This window comes from Bufo bufo, chromosome 8, assembly GCF_905171765.1.
Source record: "Bufo bufo chromosome 8, aBufBuf1.1, whole genome shotgun sequence".
NCBI lineage: Eukaryota > Metazoa > Chordata > Amphibia > Anura > Bufonidae > Bufo > Bufo bufo.
In genome coordinates, this window is record NC_053396.1 from 206,197,692 (window position 1) to 206,220,701 (window position 23,010).

General features: G+C 43.4%; 1 protein-coding gene and 1 long non-coding RNA gene across 3 annotated transcripts; both read left to right on the forward strand.

Annotated features, from left to right (window-relative positions):
• Window positions 1-42: 42 nt before the first annotated feature.
• On the forward strand, window positions 43-948 carry LOC120977508. 2 transcript variants are annotated; one of them, XR_005773911.1, is made up of 2 exons: window positions 43-611; window positions 673-948. It is a non-coding gene; the product is annotated as an uncharacterized LOC120977508 (long non-coding RNA). The 2 variants fall into 2 exon arrangements; XR_005773910.1 differs by having other exon boundaries at window positions 707-948.
• A 10,712-nt stretch (window positions 949-11,660) lies between these two features.
• On the forward strand, window positions 11,661-18,454 carry PRRT1 (proline rich transmembrane protein 1). The gene is made up of 4 exons (XM_040405496.1): window positions 11,661-11,810; window positions 12,580-12,899; window positions 13,140-13,316; window positions 16,593-18,454. The coding sequence occupies exons 1-4, from the start codon at window positions 11,792-11,794 to the stop codon at window positions 16,767-16,769; spliced, it is 693 nt and encodes a 230-aa protein (XP_040261430.1). The 5' UTR covers window positions 11,661-11,791; the 3' UTR covers window positions 16,770-18,454.
• The last annotated feature ends 4,556 nt before the right edge of the window (window positions 18,455-23,010 follow it).

Genomic DNA, 23,010 nt, shown 5'->3' on the forward strand with positions numbered 1-23,010 from the left:
ATAGCTTTCTCATCCTTCTACCCCATCATAGCTGTTGCACCCATCTACCCCATTATACCTGTTAAACCTATCTAACCCATCATAGCTGTTGCACCCATCTACCCCATTATACCTATCTAACCTGTCATAGCTGTTACATCCATCTACCCCATTATAACTGTCACATCAATCTACCTGGCTATTGCTTTCTCATCCTTCAACCCTGTTATAGCTGTTATATCCATCTACCCCATTACAGCTATTACACCCATCTACCCCATTATAGCTGTCACATCTATCTACCCCATTATTCATGCTAGATCTTTTTATCCCGTTATAGCTGTTGCATCCTTCTGTCCCGTCATCCGTCTACACCGTTACAGCTGTTACACCAACCGCCCTTTTATTGCTGCCTCATTCTTCTACCCCATTATTCATGTTAGATCCTTCTACCCCATTATAGCTGTCTCGTCCTTCTACCCCGTTATAGCTGTCTCGTCCTTCTACCCCATTATTCATGTTAAATCCTTCTACCCCATTATAGCTGTCTCGTCCTTCTACCCCGTTATAGCTGTCTCGTCCTTCTACCCCGTTATAGCTGTCTCGTCCTTCTACCCCGTTATAGCTGTCTCGTCCTTCTGTCCCGTCATCCATCTACCCCATTATAGCTGTTACACCAATCTGCCGTTATAGCTGTCTCATCCTTCAACCCCATTATTCATGTTAGATCCTTCTACCCCGTTATAGCTGTTACACCACTCTACACCTTTATAAACCCCACATAAGCTCTCACATCCTTGTACCCCGTTCTCAGTTACGCTCCTATTACACCTGTCACATGCAGCTGCCCCATTCTGCCGACTATGTTATTCAGGGAAAGCGGCCATACATAGCAGTGATCAAAGCTTTATGACTTTCTACAAGGTCTGAGAACTGAATTGTGCCTCAATAAAAGTACATTAAATCTTACTGATTACAGTTCTGTGGAGTGAATGACTGTCATGGATTTATCTAAATTAGAGAACTATGTGGTAAATTCTCCCCAGGTCTTTCCTCTCTGTCTTCAGGCTCTGAATTTGAGGTCCAACACTTCCCCCAAAGAATCGGTGACCCTGGTAAGATGGTCCTTCAAATTGGATTGTGGGGGAAGATGCCATGGTTCCGACTTGACCATCTCTGAGGACCAACCTTCTCAAGTGCTTGGACCATTTAGGCCAGTGTTTGATTTTGTGTCTTTCTGCATTTTGTGTATATTGGTGGGGTTCAGTCAGTAGAATTTCCTACTCTTTGGGGCACCACAGATTGGGACCATGTTGTCCTGGTCAGATTGAACTCTTCGAGCCCCCTGCAGTGGTCCTTTAAATTTGTTTTGTCTTAAAGGCCCATTTTCTTCCATCCCTTAGCCCATGTTGGGTTTATTTGAATTTTGCTCTCTGTTAACTTGAGTCATGGTCCCAGTCCAAGAACTAGACTTATAAAGGGCTGCCCAAACTGGACATCCTGTTCAATAATAGCTGGTCAAAACGCAGATCAAGGTGTTGACGGCGGCAACTCACATGGTATTACACGGTGTAAGCCGAGCAGAAGACTGGAGATAAAGAGCCTCAGGTAAATGTCCCTGACACCGTCCAGGTGCAGCAGTATAATGGTACGGCCTCCCGAATGTAAGGCACTTTTCTTGCAACAGTCGCAACTTGCAGGTGGTGATGGTGGTTCTCCTTCTCCGGGCGTGGCGGGAAATACATCTTCTCTGATACAGGGGCAACGTTGGTATGGCTTTTCCACAGGCCTGTCCTGCCCTTGGTCTTACATGGAACTTTCTTGTATGGTTTGTAGGGAGGTCCCAACTTCCACCCTCTTTTCAGACTCTCTCTGTTGCCATGACCATGCGGAGAGACCACTCTCCACCTGTTCAAGGCCTCTGTTCATACTTCACAGGGGCACTTACTGGCACACACCGTCTGCTCCCGTAGGCGGGAAGCACAACCCCTTTCAGGACTTATTGCTTCCACCACTTGTGACAAGTGGCAGTAGCCCCCCCCAATAGTCCCACATATTCCCACCTAACATCGAGAACCTTGTATGTACTGTGCCAAGAACGTAGCCTGTGCGGCTACTATGGGGAACTGGGAAAGGGGCCAGCTCTGGACAGTCCGGTCTTCTTTTGCTTTTGGGTGTCGAGAGTCTGTGCATGGCCGTCACAAGAATTGCATTGTTGGCAAGTGGAGGACAATTGGTTGAAGGGTCGTGGAGAAGGAGAAAAACACCAAGCTGTGCAGCAGAAGCCTTCTTTTTTAACTTCTTACACCATTGCTGGCAATGGGGTGGGGGAAACTGTTGTGGAGGTAACGGCCACATACTGTTACAATGTAGAAACCATACTGTGCTGGTATAAAACACCTATAGGTGCTGCTGGTTCCCCTATATCAATAATGGTGACCTGAAAATGTCTTCTTTTCCGTGCCTCTTTGTACTCCTGAGCGTGGCAGGTGGGTTAGAAATGGCCTGTGCCACTGTCATTAGATCTTCCGATGATACCCTGTGTACCGCCTGGCAGCCTCTCATTATAGCCCTCCCTGTATTCTGAGCCAGGCCAGAGATGGATGAAGGTATACCTGCCTCATCGACGCCAAAGATGGAAATGAGGTCACCTGCACGGTGCACAGGGAACAGAGGCGAGGAGGCCGCAGAGATCAATGATGCCAGAGACGATATGATTACAGGCTCGTGGACATTGGTAGGTAGGCAGGGCTATTGTATAGGACAATTACTGCTGAATTCTGGCGGTTTAGCCTGCTCCAGCGGGAGACGTGACTGGAAGAGACATTACACGAAGCAGTGCATGATGGTTAATTGCTGCAAGTGACAACTGTGCACTGTGACTGGTATGTACCATCACAACCAGATAACAAGTCACTGGGCCACGCTGTAAAAACAGGAATACGTATATACTGTAGTTTGTGTACTGCACAAACATGATTTAAAGAGCTAAATCAAGAACTAGACCCTCCGTTTTATCAGTTACTTTGCTGTACATAGGGGGCAGTATTATACTAGTTATATTCTTGTACATAGGAGCAGTATTATAGTAGTTATATTCTTGTACATAGGAGCAGTATTATAGTAGTTATATTCTTGTACATAGGATCAGTATTATAGTAGTTATATTCTTGTACATAGGAGCAGTATTATAGTAGTTATATTCTTGTACATAGGAGGCAGTATTATAGTAGTTATATTCTTGTACATAGGAGCAGTATTATAGTAGTTATATTCTTTTACAGAGGAGGCAGTATTATAGTAGTTATATTCTTGTACATAGGAGCAGTATTATAGTAGTTATATTCTTGTACATAGGAGCAGGATTATAGTAGTTATATTCCTGTACATAGGAGGCAGTATTATAGTAGTTATATTCTTGTACATAGGAGGCATTATTACAGTAGTTATATTCTTGTACATAGGGAGCAGTATTATAGTAGTTATATTCTTGTACATAGAAGCAGTATTATAGTAGTTATATTCTTGTACATAGGAGGCAGTATTATAGTAGTTATAGTCTTGTACATAGGAGGCAGTATTATAGTAGTTATAGTCTTGTACATAGGAGGCAGTATTATAGTAGTTATATTCTTTTACAGAGAAGGCAGTATTATAGTAGTTATATTCTTGTACATAGGAGGCATTATTACAGTAGTTATATTCTTGTACATAGGGAGCAGTATTATAGTAGTTATATTCTTGTACATAGAAGCAGTATTATAGTAGTTATATTCTTGTACATAGGAGCAGTATTATAGTAGTTATATTCTTGTACATAGGAGGCAGTATTATAGTAGTTATATTCTTGTACATAGGAGGCATTATTACAGTAGTTATATTCTTGTACATAGGGAGCATTATTACAGTAGTTATATTCTTGTACATAGGGAGCAGTATTATAGTAGTTATATTCTTGTACATAGGAGGCAGTATTATAGTAGTTATAGTCTTGTACATAGGAGCAGTATTATAGTAGTTATATTCTTGTACATAGGAGGCATTATTACAGTAGTTATATTCTTGTACATAGGGAGCATTATTACAGTAGTTATATTCTTGTACATAGGGAGCAGTATTATAGTAGTTATATTCTTGTACATAGGAGGCAGTATTATAGTAGTTATAGTCTTGTACATAGGAGGCAGTATTATAGTAGTTATAGTCTTGTACATATGAGGCAGTATTATAGTAGTTATAGTCTTGTACATAGGAGGCAGTATTATAGTAGTTATATTCTTGTACATAGGAGCAGTATTATAGTAGTTATATTCTTTTACAGAGGAGGCAGTATTATAGTAGTTATATTCTTGTACATAGGAGCAGTATTATAGTAGTTATATTCTTGTACATAGGAGGCATTATTACAGTAGTTATATTCTTGTACATAGGGAGCATTATTACAGTAGTTATATTCTTGTACATAGGGAGCAGTATTATAGTAGTTATAGTCTTGTACATAGGAGGCAGTATTATAGTAGTTATAGTCTTGTACATAGGAGGCAGTATTATAGTAGTTATAGTCTTGTACATAGGAGGCAGTATTATAGTAGTTATATTCTTTATCAAATTTCTTTTTATTTGAGAAAAATACACAGTCATGTAGAGAGTCATACATTTTGTGTCCAGACGCAGCTGGATAAGTGCATAGTCAGCAAACACAATACATTCAAGATGGTTGCATACACGACTTCAAATAATAAAGTGACAAATGTAAACAAATATCTGACGAGGGGGGGGGGCTGACAAGACAAAGGAAGGTGGGTTGGGAGAGAGAGGGGATGGGGAGAGTTGGATGCCAATCAAATCTTAAGTCAAGACATATCTAAGCCTAGAATTTGCGGTATAGCTTCCAAGGAGACCATAGTTTTACAAAAACTGCTCTAGAGTGATTTTCCCAGTGGGCTAATTCTTCAAACCGATATAGTTGGTCAATTTTTTCCGTCCACATCAAGAACGAGGGAGCTGATTCATTTTTCCACAATAGAGGGATCAGCAGTCGAGCTGCCGTAATAAGCATGGTTTGTAGGTTATACTTTGAGGGGGTAAGCGTGCCATTTGGACACCAGAGCAGCAGGAGTTTTGCGTCTAAGGTAATCTGGCTATTACATATCCTGTTAATAGCTGCTTCTACTTCAACCCAAAACGGTTTTATTTTCTCGCAGCTCCACCAAATGTGAGATAAAGAACCAATGCCTCCTCCACACCTCCAGCAACTGTTTGGGATAGCGGGATTGAGCTTGTGAAGGAACTCCGGTGTCTTATACCATCTTGTAAGTAATTTATAAGAGTTTGCCTGTATTCTAATACACCGGTTGAAACCATGTGAGTGTGTGAGGATGAATGCTTTTTCAGGTTCTGACAGGGACAGGGACAGCTCCTTCTCCCAAGCTGCAAGGAACCACAGATCTGGAGGTGCGGAGGAGAGTAGCTCCTTGTAGAATGTGGAGAGAGGTTTCTTGGGGCGAAGGGCGTTAGAGATTTTCCCCTCCAACCAAGAGGGATCTACCGTAGGCCTGGGAAAAGATTCCAAAAGCGCCAAATCTTTCTTAAAAGCCATAAGCGCTAGGAAAGAGGCTCCCTGAACCCTAGGGATTTCATATATTTTACTCCAGTTTAAGGCACCTGATACAGTTATGATGTCTTTCAGTTTAGAGTTGGCTAGTATAGCCCAAATTCCTGTTGCATCAGAGGTGGTAGGGTGAACATATGCCTGCAGTAGATCTAAGGGGAGACTCAAGCTTGGGAACCTAAGGGTCGAGGACCCATATAGTTTAGTCCATTCCAGTAACAGACCCTTCCATAAGGGCGAGGTAAACTTATTATTAGCAGTACATTTGCGTAAGCCCCATAGAACTAACTTGTCCCTATACGAAAGCAAATCACACTCCAGTCGGGAGACAAGGCCGAGAGGGCGCCAGGAGATGAGGCTCAAAGCTCTGTTTAGCATTGATGCTTTGTAATAGAGGTAGATGTCGGGTAGGCCGAAGCCTCCTAACCTCCTCTCCCGAGTGAGAGTGGCATAAGCCAACCTGGGGGACTTACCAGACCAAACAAAGGTTGAGATGACCCTGCGGACCTCCACAAAGAAGGAATGGGGTAGCCAGATAGGGAGTGTTTGGATGAGATAGAGCAGTCTGGGGACAGTAAAAGCTTTAATGAAGTTTTTCCGCCCAATCCAAGAGATAAACGGAAGTTTTAGAGAGTGTAAGTGTGATTTAATGGATTTCAGTAAAGGGACATAATTTAACTCAAAAAGATCTTCTGGTTTTGCTGAAATATGGGTACCTAGAAAAGGGATTGACTTAGGGGCCCACGAAAAAGCAGCGGAACATTTAAGCGTGTCTACCGTAGCGGATGGGCAAGAAATATTCAGGGCCTGTGACTTAGTATAGTTGATCTTAAAATTTGAAATCGCTCCATATTCTTCAAAAAGGGCTTGAAGTCTGGGGAAAGAGGTTAGAGGGTTGGACGTTATGACCAAAAGGTCGTCTGCAAAAGCGGCCGTTAGGTGGGTATGCGACCCCAAGGTGATCCCTTTAATGTCCGGATCTTGCCTGATCTTGGCCAGCAGGGTCTCCATGACAATAACAAAGAGGGCAGGTGAGAGTGGGCACCCCTGCCTCGTCCCATTAGTAATGGGAAAAGCTGGAGAGAGTGTCCCATTAATCCGTATTCTGGCAGAGGGGAGCGAATAAAGTGAGAAAACGGATTGGATCAACTGGTCCGGAAGGCCAAACTTCGACAGTGCCCGAGACTTGAATTGCCAACTGATCCTGTCAAAGGCCTTTTCTGCGTCTGTACTGAGAAGAGCTAAAGGTATTGAGTGCTGACGAGCATGCGTGATCAATTGTATGACACGGACCGTATTCTCACTCCCCTGCCTGCCAGAGACGAATCCCACCTGCTCCTCGTTGATAATGCCAGGGAGAACCGACTGAATCCGTTGAGCCAAAATTTTGGCCCACCACTTCACATCAGTATTTAGAAGCGAGATAGGGCGGTAACTCCCGCAATTTAGGGGGTCCTTATTTTCCTTGTGGATTACCGTAATATGGGCTGAAAGCGATTGGGGAGGGAGGGAGCCCCCTTGGAGTAAGTGGTTACATAAGATATTAAAATGGGGAATTAGAGTCTGCTTAAAGGTTTTGTAATAAGAGATGGTAAAACCATCAGGGCCTGGGCTTTTCCCTGAGGGTATGGAGGAGAGAACCTTACCAATTTCATCGTCTGTGATAGGAGATAAGAGCTGGGCTGACTGAGCGGGGGTAATAGTAGGTAACTGGAGGGAGGAGAGAAACTTCTCAGTTGCCTCAACTAATTGAGCTGGCGACATATTATCTGGTGTTTTAAGGTTGTATAGGTCCCTATAGAAGGCACAAAAGGTCTTTGCAATGTCTGGGGTCCCTTTATGAAGGACGCCTTTGTCATCTTTAACTGCAGCAATAAAGGAGTCAGTTTTTTGTTTCTTCACTAGAGCGGACATTAGCCTATTCCCTTTGTCCCCGTGAGCATATGAGCGGAATTTGGCTCTAAGTAAAAGCTTAGCTGACGTGACATTTAGCAGGTTCTTGAGCTTAGTACGGGCTTCCGAGAGCTCCAAGGCACAGTTAAGGGCCTGGGAGGCTTTGTGGGTTAGCTCTAGAGCCTGAATCTGGGAGAGAAGTGTCGCAACAGCCTGATCCCGTTGTTTCTTAATATGTGCACCTAAGGCTATTAGTTCCCCTCTCAGGACCGCTTTATGGGTTTCCCAAATAATGGAAGGGGAGGGAGCATCAGGGCCTGAAGTATTAGTTGTGAAGAAGTTAGTTATGATAGAGGATAGTTTAGCAGCATGGGAGGGGTCAGAGATAATGGTCTCATTAATGCGCCAATTCCATTCCCACTTTGGGAGGTCCAGCAGGGACACACTCAAAAATACCGGAGCGTGGTCAGACAGGGTGATGTTCCCTATGTGAGAATTGATAACTCTGTTAGCCCAGGATTATAGTAGTAGTTATATTCTTGTACATAGGAGCAGTATTATAGTAGTTATATTCTTTTACAGAGGAGGCAGTATTATAGTAGTTATATTCTTGTACATAGGAGCAGTATTATAGTAGTTATATTCTTGTACATAGGAGGCATTATTACAGTAGTTATATTCTTGTACATAGGGAGCATTATTACAGTAGTTATATTCTTGTACATAGGAGGCAGTATTATAGTAGTTATAGTCTTGTACATAGGAGGCAGTATTATAGTAGTTATAGTCTTGTACATAGGAGGCAGTATTATAGTAGTTATATTCTTGTACATAGGAGGCAGTATTATAGTAGTTATATTCTTGTACATAGGAGGCAGTATTATAGTAGTTATATTCTTGTACATAGGAGGCAGTATTATAGTAGTTATAGTCTTGTACATATGAGGCAGTATTATAGTAGTTATATTCTTGTACATAGGAGCAGTATTATAGTAGTTATAGTCTTGTTCATAGGAGGCAGTATTATAGTAGTTATATTCTTGTACATAGGAGGCAGTATTATAGTAGTTATAGTCTTGTTCATAGGAGGCAGTATTATAGGAGTTATATTCTTGCTCATAGAGGCAGCATTTACGACCATACTGTTTAGTGGATTATTAATGACGTTTCTACAGTTAGATTAACATGGCTGCTTTCTTCTACAAATGGTGCTACACTTATCTATGGGTTGTATATGGTATTGCGGCTCAGCCCACGGTGCAGAGCTGCGATATCAAACACAGCCTATTGTTAGATGCAGTGATATTAGCTGACTAGGTGAATTGGGGGAGGATTTAGGTGTGTAAAATATATAAAATCTGTGCCTTATTGTAAGGCATAATGAGATATACATTCACATGTGACACTTGGGCCTCTTTTGTGTTGCTCGTGACTAGGATTGCCGCATGGCCGGTAAACCACCGGCTTGGTTGGACATCAAGCATGTCGTTTCTGGCAACGCTAGATCCAGAGAGACCCAGCAGGATGTTCCCTGCCCGATCTAACTAATGCTAGTGTAAAACTGGCCTAATGCAGATGTGAATGAAGCCTAATGTGGACTTCTGTGCATGTTATCAATCCCCCTATCACTCAAAGACAAGCGTCACTGATGGACCCCATTGACTATAATGTTATACACGTTTCCATTAGAAAACCCGGCATTTTACCTCTTGTATAATTTGCTATTTTTTTCCCGTATTTTTGATGGAATCTTCAAAGGAGGCTCCTGACAGATCCTTTAATGCTGATGTGATTGAAGCCTAACATGGACTTCCGGCGGACCCCATTATAGTGAATGGGATCCGTTGAGCACCAGTGGTCTCCGGCATATGCTGGATAAGGCAATTTGGGTATCCTGTTACTCTTCCGGAAGAGAAGACCGTAATGCCAACCGCAGATGTGGACATAGCCTTACTGCATGACACAGGAAGTGTAAGAACATCTGGATGACTTCTGTTTGGCTGCTCACATGGAGCTTCCTGTTAGCGGTAGAGAGCAGTGCAGGACAATGGAGAAGACGTGTTATGTAGAGAAACCTAGAAACCTACATAATACCTCTGCTAGGTGGATACCACAATCTGATGGGTGACTCTGTGAGGTGGAGGCGTTCATAGGAACACCTCCTGACCTACCCTTCCCAATAGGCACTGGAGTATGTAATATCCACAAGGATTATTGTAAGCATTAAAATTTGAAATGGTGAAGGGGTGCCTTAAGATAAGGTTTGGTTTTGGAGGTGGAGTAAGATAATAAGAGGTGGAGCTAAGGAGGAGCATACAGCTCAAAAATATGCTATCGCTGATGCTTCCATGATAGTGGACCATCCTACCGCTGGAAATTTTTGGCACTATGCCTCGCCTTCAACCCTTTCAAATGCTTATTTAGATATGCCCAATCCTGCCCAGTCACCTTTGTGCCCCCCACATAGTTATAATGCCCCACAGGTAGTAAGATCAGTGCCCATCAGACAGTAATGATGCACCTAGTGCCCCTAACAATGTAGGATGTCCGCTTACTTTCACCATGCACCATGATGCCCCTAAGTGTCCCCATCACAATGCAATGCTCCTATAAATGCCCCCCACAGTGTAATGACCTCTTAAGTGAGTGATGCTCCCTTACGTGCTCCACATACAGTATGTTGTCTCCACACAGTTTGATGCCCCTCTAAGTGCTTTCATACAGTATGAAGACCACTTATAGAGGTTTTCCAAGACTTTTATATTGATGATCAGTGTCTGATTGGTGGGGTCCGACACCCAGGCCTTCTCTCTGCTCACCAAGCACAGCGCCGTCCATTGTATAGTGCCTCTGCATGGTGTTGTAGCTCAGTCCCATTCACATCAATAGGACTGAGCTGCGCCTAGGCCACGTGACCGATGAATGTGACATCACATGGCCTAGAAAAAGTTGTGAGAAGGCCACGGCACTACTGCAAGCGCATGTGCCTTCTCAAACAGCTGATGGGGGGGGGGGGGCCTTGGGTGTTGGATCCCCAGCGATCAGATACCGATGACCTATCCAGAGGAATGGGCTATGCTGGTCTTCCCGTTTAGACAATACATACAACCCTTAGGGCTCATGCACATGACCGTATGCCCTATGAGACATACGGTCCGAGAGCGGCATACATCGTGCGCATGGGAGTACACAGCATCATAGGTTACTATAATGCTGTGCGCATCGGGTCGCCCACCGGACTATTGTCCTGCACTCATATGATATCATGAGTGTAGGACAATAGTCCCGCGGGCGGCCCAATGCGCATAGCATCATCGTACCCTATGATGCTGTGCGCTCCCGTGCGTACGATGTACGCCGCTCCGGGACATATGGCCCGCTCACGGAGGGCATACAGTCGTGTGCATGAGCCCTTATGGGCATAATTTTGTTGTGCCTAGAGTGGGTTTTCTCTTCCCTTCCTCCACATTGGTCTGAATTTGGAAGGTAACTCATCCAGGAGATCCTCTCAGGACAGGAGATGTCTGGATTACAGTCTTAGACCAGAACCCAATTTGTGACCCTGAAGAAGGCATTTGTGGGTGTTTCCATGTGGACTACGTCTCCTGGCAATGTTCTCTTCTGTCTCCTGGTGTCACATTCACTCGCTTCTGTTCTCTCAGCTGTAAATTAACATCAGATTGCTCCTGGAGATGGTGCTCTTCAGGCATTCATGCAGAATCTAGAAGGAACCAACGTAACAGTTTCTTCCTAACATGTTCTCGCCTGGAGAATAATGACGTGACAAGGATCTCAAGGACCAAAATCTGGACCTAGCCCCAGTACCCCCCCCCCCCCCCCCCCCCCCCCAAGGATGGTCACTGCCATCGTGGACACAATATTTGAGATTAACCCATTGTTCTCTGTGACGAATGAATAAATGTGACCTTTAGAAGGAGAAGAAGAAGAAAGAGGAGAGAACTACAGAGGAACCCAAGAGAACAGAAGGAGGGGAAAGTGAAGTGGGAACAGAGGGAGAATATTGGGAGGAGGAGAAGACGGGAACAGTGGGGGGACACAGAAAAAGAGAATTACAGGGAAGAGGAGGGAAATCACAGGAGGAAAGGAGAGGGGGTGAGAGAATCAGAGGAGGAGGAGAGAGAGGAGGGAGGTAGACAGGCTGCTGCAGAAAGAATTGGTGCAGGATCAGAGAAGAGAAGCTCTGAGGGGGGGAGACAGTGAGCGGGGGCGAGGAGAGACCCCCCATCCTGCCACATCTATCCGAGGACCCCCCTATAAATATCAGCACAGCTCCCTCCCCACAGAGACATGTCCAGCGAGAAAACAGGTGAGGGGTATACAGATGACATCATGGATGAAAGAGAATGGGGGTATAAACTGGAATTATCACGATAGAGAACACCATGCACCTGGTGTTGGTCTGTAGCCTTCATCTCATGTCCCTGATCACGTCTGTCTGATGTTCATCATCCCCACCAAATACCCACTGGTCACAGCTGGAGACTCTCCGAGGGGAGCAGAGTGGGCCGTGATGGAATGGATGACAGGGGCTCAAGATGTCAATGTGTCGGGGGTCAGTCTGTGCTAGGCCATGTACACTGTGTGTGATGTCATGGTGGTATCCCAAATATATGCATTCTGTATGTACATACCCATTGCTGGATCTATCTATCTATCTCATATCTATCTATTATCTATCTATTCATCTAATATCTATCTATCTATCTATCTATCTATCTATCTATCTATCTATCTATCTATCTATCTACCCAGCTTATATCTATACATACATACATATACAGTATATGTGCTGTAGCTAGGGGTATGCACTATATACAGGGTATTGTAGATTTGTCCTGTATGTATATATAGGAGACATGTACATATATTATAGGTATATACTGTAGGTGCACATTGCTGCATGTCCTGCCTGTATATACGTGTGTCTATATCTGGATCTGGGCGGTTGTCCCTGTCACTTCTTGTGTGTTCTGACCTGCCGTTGCCCCAGGGGGTTGATATCTCCAGCGCTGAGACTGACAGTGTCCTCTCTTTCTTTCTCACCCCCTCCTGCTGTGCCTCCTGATTCTCTGCAGGCCCTCCGGACTCTGGACCCCACAGCTCCCCCCCACCCTATAACCAGCCGGTGGGGGAGGGACCCTGTAATGGCGTTATTCCAGGTTATAATGATCCTCCACCTCAGCCAGCTAGTGCTACCCTTCCCCGCCAGGATGCTCAAGGCTATCTTCAGGAGACCCCATTTACAGGAGCACCCCCAGCTCCCCAAGGGTATGTGGTGCAGACGCACACGCCCACAGGAACACTGCAAGGTGGAGGGTATGTGCCACAACCAACAGGGTATCCCATGCACCTGCAGCCCTGCACAGCCTACGTCCCGGTGTACCCAATGGGAACGGTAAGTACAGACACGTCACATTTATGTATATATTATATGACTGGGTGACAACCAATATGGCCACCACTAGCGTGCCCGCAAGGGTTGTCACTCAGCTTCCCAAACTCTGGAGTGGGAAATCTGCTTAGTTGTGTATTGTCGGATCCCTTGATTTACCATTCAGTGCTGTAGGAAAGATGGGACACAGCCCCTATGGAGGCCGTAGTAATGGCCATTAACTGTATGTTATATTTTTAACAGCAATACCAAGCTGGAAATGTCCCCCCCCAGCCTGGGATCCCACCTCCTCAGATTCCCCCTGGACTGGCCCTACTAGAGCCACGACGTCCTCCTCATGACTATATGCCGATCGCTGTGCTCACCACAATCTGCTGCTTCTGGCCCACTGGAGTTATCGCCATCATAAAGGCTGTGCAGGTAAGTGTGACTTGGTGGGAGGTTAAAATTTGTGTGTCCCCATTGAAAAATAGTCCAGTAGTCTTCCGTAATCTATACAAGGACAGGGCACTGGTAAAGGTCTTAACAGATTTTAAAGGCCATCGCTTTTTTTGTAGACCATCTGGTTGCCCTCAGGTATAAAGTGAACGTTTGATTATACACGGTAAATGTATAGTAAACATACCTGGTTCCCTCCTTGTGAAAGCTGATGCTGCCTTTTCGACATTCTGGCACGTCCACGAATAGACATCCAATAGTCCAAGACTACCTTATGCACAGTGTGCTTAGACATACCCCCCTCCTGCCCCTTCTATGGATTTGGAAATTCTGGAAGATACAGACTTGATGGAAAAGCATCAATGTCATCAGCGCTGGTCCACCCCAAGCTGGGAATATCTCAGACTTCCTAAGCACTAAATGAGGTAGTCTGAGACCGTGGTGGCCTCTTCTGTGGACAGGCAAATGGGCTTCATAATGGAGAAACAGCAGCGGGATCTTTGAAAAGCTTTGATCACCAGATATGTTTACCATACATTACGTAGAGTCAAATTTTTTCTTTAGATTGAATGGGCGCTCTCTCATTTCTGGAGAACCAAATTCTTAAGTCGGACTTGGGCTCTTTGAAAGCAGACCCTAGTGACAAGTGATTGGCTCCAATGTCATCTCCAAATGTGGTTGTCTTCTGCTGGACCTATAGGGTCCATTATTGCAAGGCAGCCTAGGCTCACTGGAGGTCCATTCGTGGGACAGACGAACCTTGGCTCAATGTCCTACAATAGTATAGAAAAATACTTCCTAGAAATTAAGCTTCATCTGACTTGCTGGAATGATGTCTCATAAATGCATGTTGATGGTTTTATTCCTTGATCGAGCAATTTAACACCTCAGAGAAGTAAACAGATAAATAGCTGTATCACCCATCATCTTCACAGTCTCCATTAAAAAACCATGCTGACCGTGTCAAGATCTAGTAGCAGAATACAAACAGTCATTTCTTGGAGAAAGCTGAGAATTTTTATGCTGAGGATTGATGTGTCTCTTACAATACTTGTCAAGTCCATCTATTGTTCATTAAAATGACGTTGTTGTTGTTGTTGTGGTGGACTGAGTGGTTGAGCCCTGCAGCAAGGAGCCCGGAGATTGACCCCTCGCCTGAAGCTCTCACACTTTCTTGGTTTTTCAGCTGATTGTCTCATGGTATGGGAAATATTGAGAAAGCTAACAATTTGTTGACATGTCTCTCACAACAGTTGTCCAAGCCCATCTACTGTTCTTTAAAATTGTATTTTTGTGCTGTATTGAGTGGTTGAGAAAGGGGTCCAGGGCCCAGAATTGGATGTCCCACCTGAAACTGTTACATTACCTTGTCTTATGCCTATAATTTAGGGCTCACCTGGTCTTCTTGATGGGCCACTTCAGAAATACTTTTCTTGCAGAAAGCTAAGAATTTATATCTCAGGATTGGTGCACCCTCCGCTATACTTGGTCATTCATTTGGGGTATTTGGATATTCATTAAAATGTTCAGATTTTTCCATAATTTCTTTGTGGTGGACTGAGTGGTTGGACAATCAGTGCCAGAGGTCTAGGGCCAGGAGGTGAATTCCCATGCTGACTTTGTCAGATTACTTTCTGTAGCAGTTACAAGCCTCAGCTCCTCTTTCAGCTGACTGTCTCACAGTAGGTAATGTCAATGTGTCATTAGAGAAATGCAACCAGTCTAAGATCTTATATACCAAGGCATGATGGGTCTTTTGTGAAAATTGGCCTAGTCCATCTACTGTTGCTTATAATGTTCTGGGATATTGAATGTTATAAGGATCCATTACAACCTCTTTTGGTGTTTATGGTGAGGCCCATTTTGCTCACAGATCATTACAGCATCAGCATTTACACCGAATGACCTCCATCTTTTCATTCTGCACACATTCTCTCTCTTTTTTTCTTTTCTTCTTATCCTCATCCCCAGTGTTTATCCCGGCAGGTGGTATTTTTTCAGAGTGTGCTAACAACTGCAAAAGAAAATGGGATGTCTTCCAAAAACATAGGAAAATGTATTTCGATGGTTCTGCCTGATCGTCATACCATCAAGTATTCTATCCTTTTTTTTGGGGAGACATTGGGCTCATTTGGTCAAAAATGTTGAGTTTGCTTGGTGCCTGACTGTTGCTCGTGAGCTAATTTGTATTGTTTTGGCTGGAGATAGAGATGTTTTTGATGTTTGGAGATGAGAGATTTCATTTGTCTTGGAGATTTAGCTTCCAAATAGTTTCCTAGCGTTAGTTTTTGTCATTTCTGTGCAGGCTTCATAAGTCGTCTTCGTCTTGTTGTCTCTGTGTGGGTGGAGGCTCAGATCTGTAGCAGAACAAACTGTTTCCTCTCTCCAGCTCTACATCAGTCGTTGGTTTATTGCTTCAATAATTTTTAATTACATTTTTCTTTACATATAAGCAATAGTTACAGATGCAAGCATTACATTAGTCTACATGTGCACGCTCATGTGCGGTCCAGTAGGCAAAGTCTCAGAGTCTCTAGAGCACACCAGAGGTCCTTAGGGTGTCAATATTTTTGTAGACCAGAGCTGAGAAGAAATTGTAAAAAAAACCGAGGGGAAAACATAGAGGAGAGTGGATACCAAGTCGGTGGAGTGAGTGAAGGGGTGAACTGTGGGGCAATGGTGGTCATACTTTATTCCATTCATGCTTCTTGTGTATTGTGCATGCAGCAATGTCTGATTTTATATATTTTTTCATATACATTGGGCAATGAACTAATGTTTGGTGTAATTAAGATGGGATGAATTATATAGGGGAGAAAGAATTAAATGTCAAAGGTTTGTGTTCCATGAGGCTCTGTCAGTAATAGTATATAGATCAATGGCCCCAGGCTTGGTCTTTACGGTAAGCCACTTGGAAAGATAGAACCTCATCTCAGATTGGCCCGATGCTCCTTCGAGATGGGCTCCTCCTTTCTGGAGTCACAATAATGTTAGTAATTACAAAACGGGAGAACTAGCCAAGGAGGACACACAGCCTATCTCTAGAATGATGAGGATGTAATGGCATGAATCAGCATTAAGAGGAAGCTCTATTTTGTGTTCTGCTGTGGGTTCCTTCAACTCTACATCTTCCCTTTAGTCCTCTCTCAGATTCATGAGGCTTACTTGTCCTTATGCCAAATGGTGCAAGCCAACCAATTCTTTGTTCTTCTCAGGTACAGTGCATAACTTGAACTCATTTTCCTCTGTCTCCTACAGGTGAGGACAGCTTTGGCTCGTGGAGACATCATGTCTGCAGAAATAGCTTCTCGTGAGGCCCGGAACTTCTCCTTCATTAGCCTGGCAGTGGGGATTGCTGCTATGGTCCTGTGCACCATCCTTACAGTTGTTATTATCATCGCAGCTCAGCACCACGACAATGACTGGGGTAACTGAATTATCCCTCTGTGACTTGGGGGCATCTGATGTACAGACCAAGCCACCAAGATCTCACCCAGCACTTTCTTAAGTCGCCTATCTCAAAACCTTTTTTTTTTTTTTATTTTTTTTATAGATTTTCTCTTTTTTAATTCTTTTTCATCTTCTTTAATGTCTTCCTTTAATTTTTCCTTCTTGTGTTCTTCCTCCTTTCTCCTCTCACCAATATTTTCTTCTCTCTCTGTCCATACGTTTTCCCCTGTGTCACATTTTTCCTTCTCATTTCCGTCCTTTGGTTGACCATGTTTGACCTCTCCAGATAGTCTCTCTCTTCTCCTGTGTTTCCTGTCCACCAAAGTGCTCTCTGTCTCCTTCCTTCCTTTCTGTCTGCTCCCGCCCTATTCCCCTCCCTTGTTTTGAATAATACAGGTGCCATCTTGGGGTGTTATGGGGTAAAATAGGAGTTTCATGGGGGTACTTTTTTTTAGCTATGTCTTATAGGTGCAGAAGAACAGTGGGCTGAGAAGTAAAGGCTCCAGGAGATAGCTCGAGAGTCATGATGCATACAGGAAAACGAGTGGACTGTCACACGGGGAGTAGTCCTTCAGAGAGAGACAGCCAGGCGAACTTTACAAGGAATGAGTGTAGATTTTTAAAAGGAATGTGTGACATGAGATGTTGGGATTAGCTGGCCATGGGCATGGTCATTGTGGGCCAAAAGATCGTTTTTACTGACAGTTCAACTGGAAGGGTCAAAACTACCAAAATCCTTTTCCTCTTGTGGGAATCTGAGAGCCTCATAGACATGGGAAGACTGGTGGATCCACCACGATCTGCCAACCAGAACCTAATGTCTATGGTCAGCTCAAACCCAAGATGTGATAAGCCATAGAGAAGCCGAGAAGAATGAGTCTATATAAGATAACACTCACTTGCAGGTGCATGAGAGGTTATAGGAACACAATACAGGTGAATTAATAAATATATGCCCCCCCCCCTTCCAACACATTTCAATGGGTTTTGGATTCTCGGCCACTTGAAGAACTTATTTAATTTTTTTTAAACCCAAGCTGCTTTGGTACTCCATGGTGCCATATGATTAAAATGACTCTTCAGACCCCAGCACTGCTGTAGATGCCTTAACAAAATGACTCTACCGACCCCCCAACACTCCCGCACTTTATACTTCTAGATATGGAAGCTAACTCTACTGTCGGCAATTCCCTGCAGATCGGCCATTGGGCCTGTTCTGAACTGGTATCAATAGGTTCATTGATTTCTAAGTTATTCCTGTTCCATGTCCTTTTCTCCGGTCATGGTCCAGACCTGGTGACACTTCTAGTCCCACCAGTAGCGGAAGAGTCACAGTTTGTCGTCCTTGCCTCTATTTCCCTGGGGAATGTTGCCTCGACAATCTGATTAATTGGCTCTTGTGCTAACCCCGATTTGGAGATATTTTTGGAATGTTTTCATCAGAGCGAGATACATTTAGGTCACGGGAAACATTCACACAACTGGCGTAGGTAAGAAATGGGCACCGCGTAATAAACTTACATTTACAGCCAGTATAATCCGCATGATCAGCTTTTTAGTGATACTTCCCTTTTGAAAAAAAAACAAAAACGGTTTCTAGTATAATATTTAAAGGGGTTATCCCATGAATAATGTAAAAAATAAAAAATCATGCATAATCCAGTACATGACAAAGCTAGAACCCCATTCATTGCTCCAGTTGTTCTGCTAGATTTATTTCAGGCTGGCAGCTCTGTCCTGCTCATTGAGGTGGTCACACATGCTCAGTTCTGTTCTTCAACCGCCACCAGCTAGAGCCGAAAGGACATTCTGAGAAAGTCAACGCCTGACTTTCTCAGAGGGAGTGTCCTTTCGACTCTAGCTGGTGGCAGTTAAAGAATAGAACTGAGCATGTGTGACCACCTCAATGAGCAGGACAGAGAAATTAGAAAAAAAAGAGTAAACAGCAGGTGGCGCTATACAGATAGATTTTAGTGGATAACTCAGTGGCTATAATAATTTTTTAATTACATGCAATTACAAAAATATTCAGATCAAGGTGCTGGTTTGAAAAACGTGGAATATTTTTGGGTGGGACAATCCCTTTAAGACTTCTGTTCTTAAAGGGGCAATGCCAAGAATGGCAGGTCCATTTTTGAACAGATCCAATTGATTTATATTAGGGTTTGTCAGGTTTCTGTCAATGTTCTGGGCTGCAGAATACTATCAAAAGCAGCGATAGCCCAACAGAATAGAAAACAGCACCAATCTGAACTGGGCCTTAGTATTAGTACTGTGTATGGTTGATGGTATAGCTCTTTTATTACAACAAATACCCAGAATGCCCTGCAGTTTAGTGTCAGTTCAGGGATGTAGGTAGTGGGGGGGATAAGTGTGGCATGTGTCCAGCAGGGGGCGCCACCCTGCTCCGAGTGCTGCAAAACCCTAGCTCCTGGTCACATGATCGGTTGCAGACACCCCCGGCGCCAAAGGCCCACAGGTGGATGAGGGGGAATGAAGGAGAGAATGAGTGCGTAATAAAGAGATAGCTGCTATATTTCAGGATAATGGGGAGGGGATGGTTTATTTCTGTGATTTGGGAGAAAAAAAAAAGAAATATTTATGGTTCTGATTAATATTCTTATTTATTTATTGGTCGGAGGGATGCATTGTGGGTATTTATTCATTAGCATTCGGAATGGTTAATTAGCTGCATTATCTATAATAAAACCAAAATGTATTTCAACAGCCTCCGTCACATTTGTTGCAAGAACCGAAAGGAACCGGGGCTTTTATGCATTTTAAAAGATCTCTGCTTGCTGTCAGTGGAAAGGAACATTGCTTGTTTACAATCAAAGGCTAAAAAAAGAAAAGAAAACGCGTCCTGATTTAATACTTTTCACAGCTGAGGGTTTGCTACTGTTGCATCCAGTGTAAGCAATCCTCTGTGAGATATGCTCAGTATCTTCCCTCCCCCGTCTCGGTGCTCAGTAGGGGCCCAGGCACCTTTCATTCCTCTGTCCCTACTTCATAGAAATGTATGGCTCTATCTCTCTCTAGACTCTAGAGAAGGAAATTTGGGTGGGGGTCGTTATATATATACACCACAGGGCAATTTATTAGTGGAACCGCCGGGGACTATTGTCTATGTAGGAGAGGAAGGGGTTAACAAGAGCTGACTGCCATGCACTCCTGGGAGATGCAGGTGCTGGATGAGCTGCTGCCCACCCACAGAAAGGGAAGAGACGAGCTGCAGAGCGGTGAGTAAGCTAAAATAAAAAAAAGGAAAACTACACCTGTATCGATATAGTTAAAATAATGGCGCCTGTTACTCTGTATATTTTATTTTTTTATTTTTAATTCATGGGATAACCCCTTTAAAGGAGTTTTCTCTCGTAAAGGGCATCTGTCAGCAGTTTTATACCTATGACACCGGCTGACCTGTTACATGTGCACTTGGCAGCTGAAGACATCTGTGTTGGTCCCATGGTCATATGTGCCCGCATTGCTGAGAAAAATAATGTTTTAATATATGCAAATGAGCCTCTAGGAGCAACAGGGGCGTTACCATTACACCTAGAGGCTCTGCTATGTAAGCAACTGCTGTGCCATTCAGCACTTTGACAAGGCCAGGCAGTGTAAACGTCATCACACCTGGCCCTGGCAGAGGTTGCGGCAGTTGCAGAGAGAGCAGAGCCTCTAGGTGTAATGGTAACGCCCCTGTTGCTCCAAGACGCTCATTTGCATATATCAAAACATCATTTTTCTCAGTAATGCGGCCACATATGAACATGGGACCAACACAGACGCCTTCAGCTGCCAAGTGCACATGTAACAGGTCAGCCAGTGTCATAGGTACAAAACTGCTGACAGATGCCCTTTAAAGATGACCCATCACCTCTTCTCACGCATCTGATTTAGTAAATAATTCTGTTCCCTATCAAATTGCAATTCTGGAGCCTTTTTTCTTAGAATGCTGCAATGTTCCGTTCCTCTATTATTTCTACTGTAAATTTATGAATACATTGATACCTGGGTGTTACCAGATGGGTTTCCCCCCGACACAGCCTGATACTATCCAGTCAGTGCTAACTGTATGAGACTGTGTTGGGACACACCCTTTTGCCAAGGAGAATGATAACACCCAGTTGTCTATTTAATCATACATTTCTAGGAGGAATAACAGAGGAGCAGCTCAACATACAGTTTTGAGAAAGGATATTTTACGTAACGTACAAGTATGTACTAAGATGGATGTGTCAGGAGAAGTGAGAGCTCCTCTTTAAAGGATCAGAGTATTGATGGGGTATCATCCAGAACAGACCGGGGGGTCCCACTTTAAGCCCCCGCACCAATCAGCCTTTTGGCGGTGCAGGATATTCCAGGCTTAGTGAACGGGAGGAGGTTCTAAAAAGTGGACAGACCAATAGAAACAATGAAGAGGTAAGCGCTGTGGCCCCTTTGATCTGCTGGCTGGCAGAGTGGTCGAGAGCCGGACCCCCACCAATCTGAGGACAGGCCATCAATATACTTTACCCAGAAAAGCCTTTAAGGAAGCGACAGCGTATCACTAAGATCTACCATCTCCGGCTGATTAGTGAGGGTTTACCTTATTTCTAAGGAACCTTCACTACAGCCCTCCCAGGACCTTTCACACAGGAATATCACAGTGTAGTGGTTTATTGACTCTGTAGAGTGGACATCAGAAGCGGAGAGTGGAGGTGATAGAATATATCCAGCGACCAATACCTCAACCCTCTGAGGAAACGGTAAGTGTCAACCGCTATGGCGGCTTTATTCAAGGACATTTTGTTTGTCACTTGACCTTCATGGTAACAGATTGATCTATGAAATAGATTTTTTCAGTCTGGAGGAGCGGTGATTAATGATGGTAATCGTAGAACTTCAGTTTTCTATAGTCCAGACTACATTTCCCCCAATGTACTAGGGAATGGACCCTGAGTGGCAAAGGACCTGCTCAATGACAGTGAACTGGAGATCAGCAGCATTTTGAATGCAGCTCTGGATATGGTCGGACTATAAGACAAGATCAGAACAAGAACAATATTTTCATATTCTAAATGTCACAAAGATAATAACAGCAATATCCGTAAATGAGCAATAGAGCCGCAGAGAGTGCCGCCAGACCTGTGACCAGTGAGGGGGGGAAAGCTTTACAAGATGGCGGTACAGCTCCCCCACCACACTCCAGTCCAATGTGACAGGACTTCAGTAGTGTCATGATATTCTTGTACATAGGAGGCAGTAATATAGTAGTTATATTCTTGTACATAGGAGGCAGTATTATAGTAGTTATATTCTTGTACATAGGAGCAGTATTATAGTGGTTATATTCCTGTACATAGGAGGCAGTATTATAGTAGTTATATTCTTGTACATAGGAGCAGTATTATAGTAGTTATATTCTTGTACATAGGAGCAGTATTATAGTAGTTATATTCTTGTACATAGGAGCAGTATTATAGTAGTTATATCCTTGTACATAGGAGCAGTATTATAGTAGTTATATCCTTGTACATAGGAGCAGTATTATAGTAGTTATATTCTTGTACATAGGAGCAGTATTATAGTAGTTATATTCTTGTACATAGGAGGCAGTATTATAGTAGTTATATTCTTGTACATAGGAGCAGTATTATAGTAGTTATATTCTTGTACATAGGAGCAGTATTATAGTAGTTATATTCTTGTACATAGGAGCAGTATTATAGTAGTTATATTCTTGTACATAGGAGCAGTATTATAGTAGTTATATTCTTGTACATAGGAGCAGTATTATAGTAGTTATATTCTTGTACATAGGAGCAGTATTATAGTAGTTATATTCTTGTACATAGGAGCAGTATTATAGTAGTTATATTCTTGTACATAGGAGCAGTATTATAGTAGTTATATTCTTGTACATAGGAGGCAGTATTATAGTAGTTATATTATTGTACATAGGAGCAGTATTATAGTAGATATATTCTTGTACATAGAATGCAGTATTATAGTAGTTGTTATATTCTTGTACACAAGGGTTATTATTCATAACCTGTATAACACCAGGGATTTAAATGATAGACCACTAGACACCAGGGACAATGTTTATTAACCAATTTGACAGTATGGGTATTATTCATTACCTATATAAAACAGCAGGGATTTAAATGTTAGACCACTAGACATCAGAAACTTGTTTATTTACCCACTAGACACCAGGGCTAAAATTCATTAACTATATAAA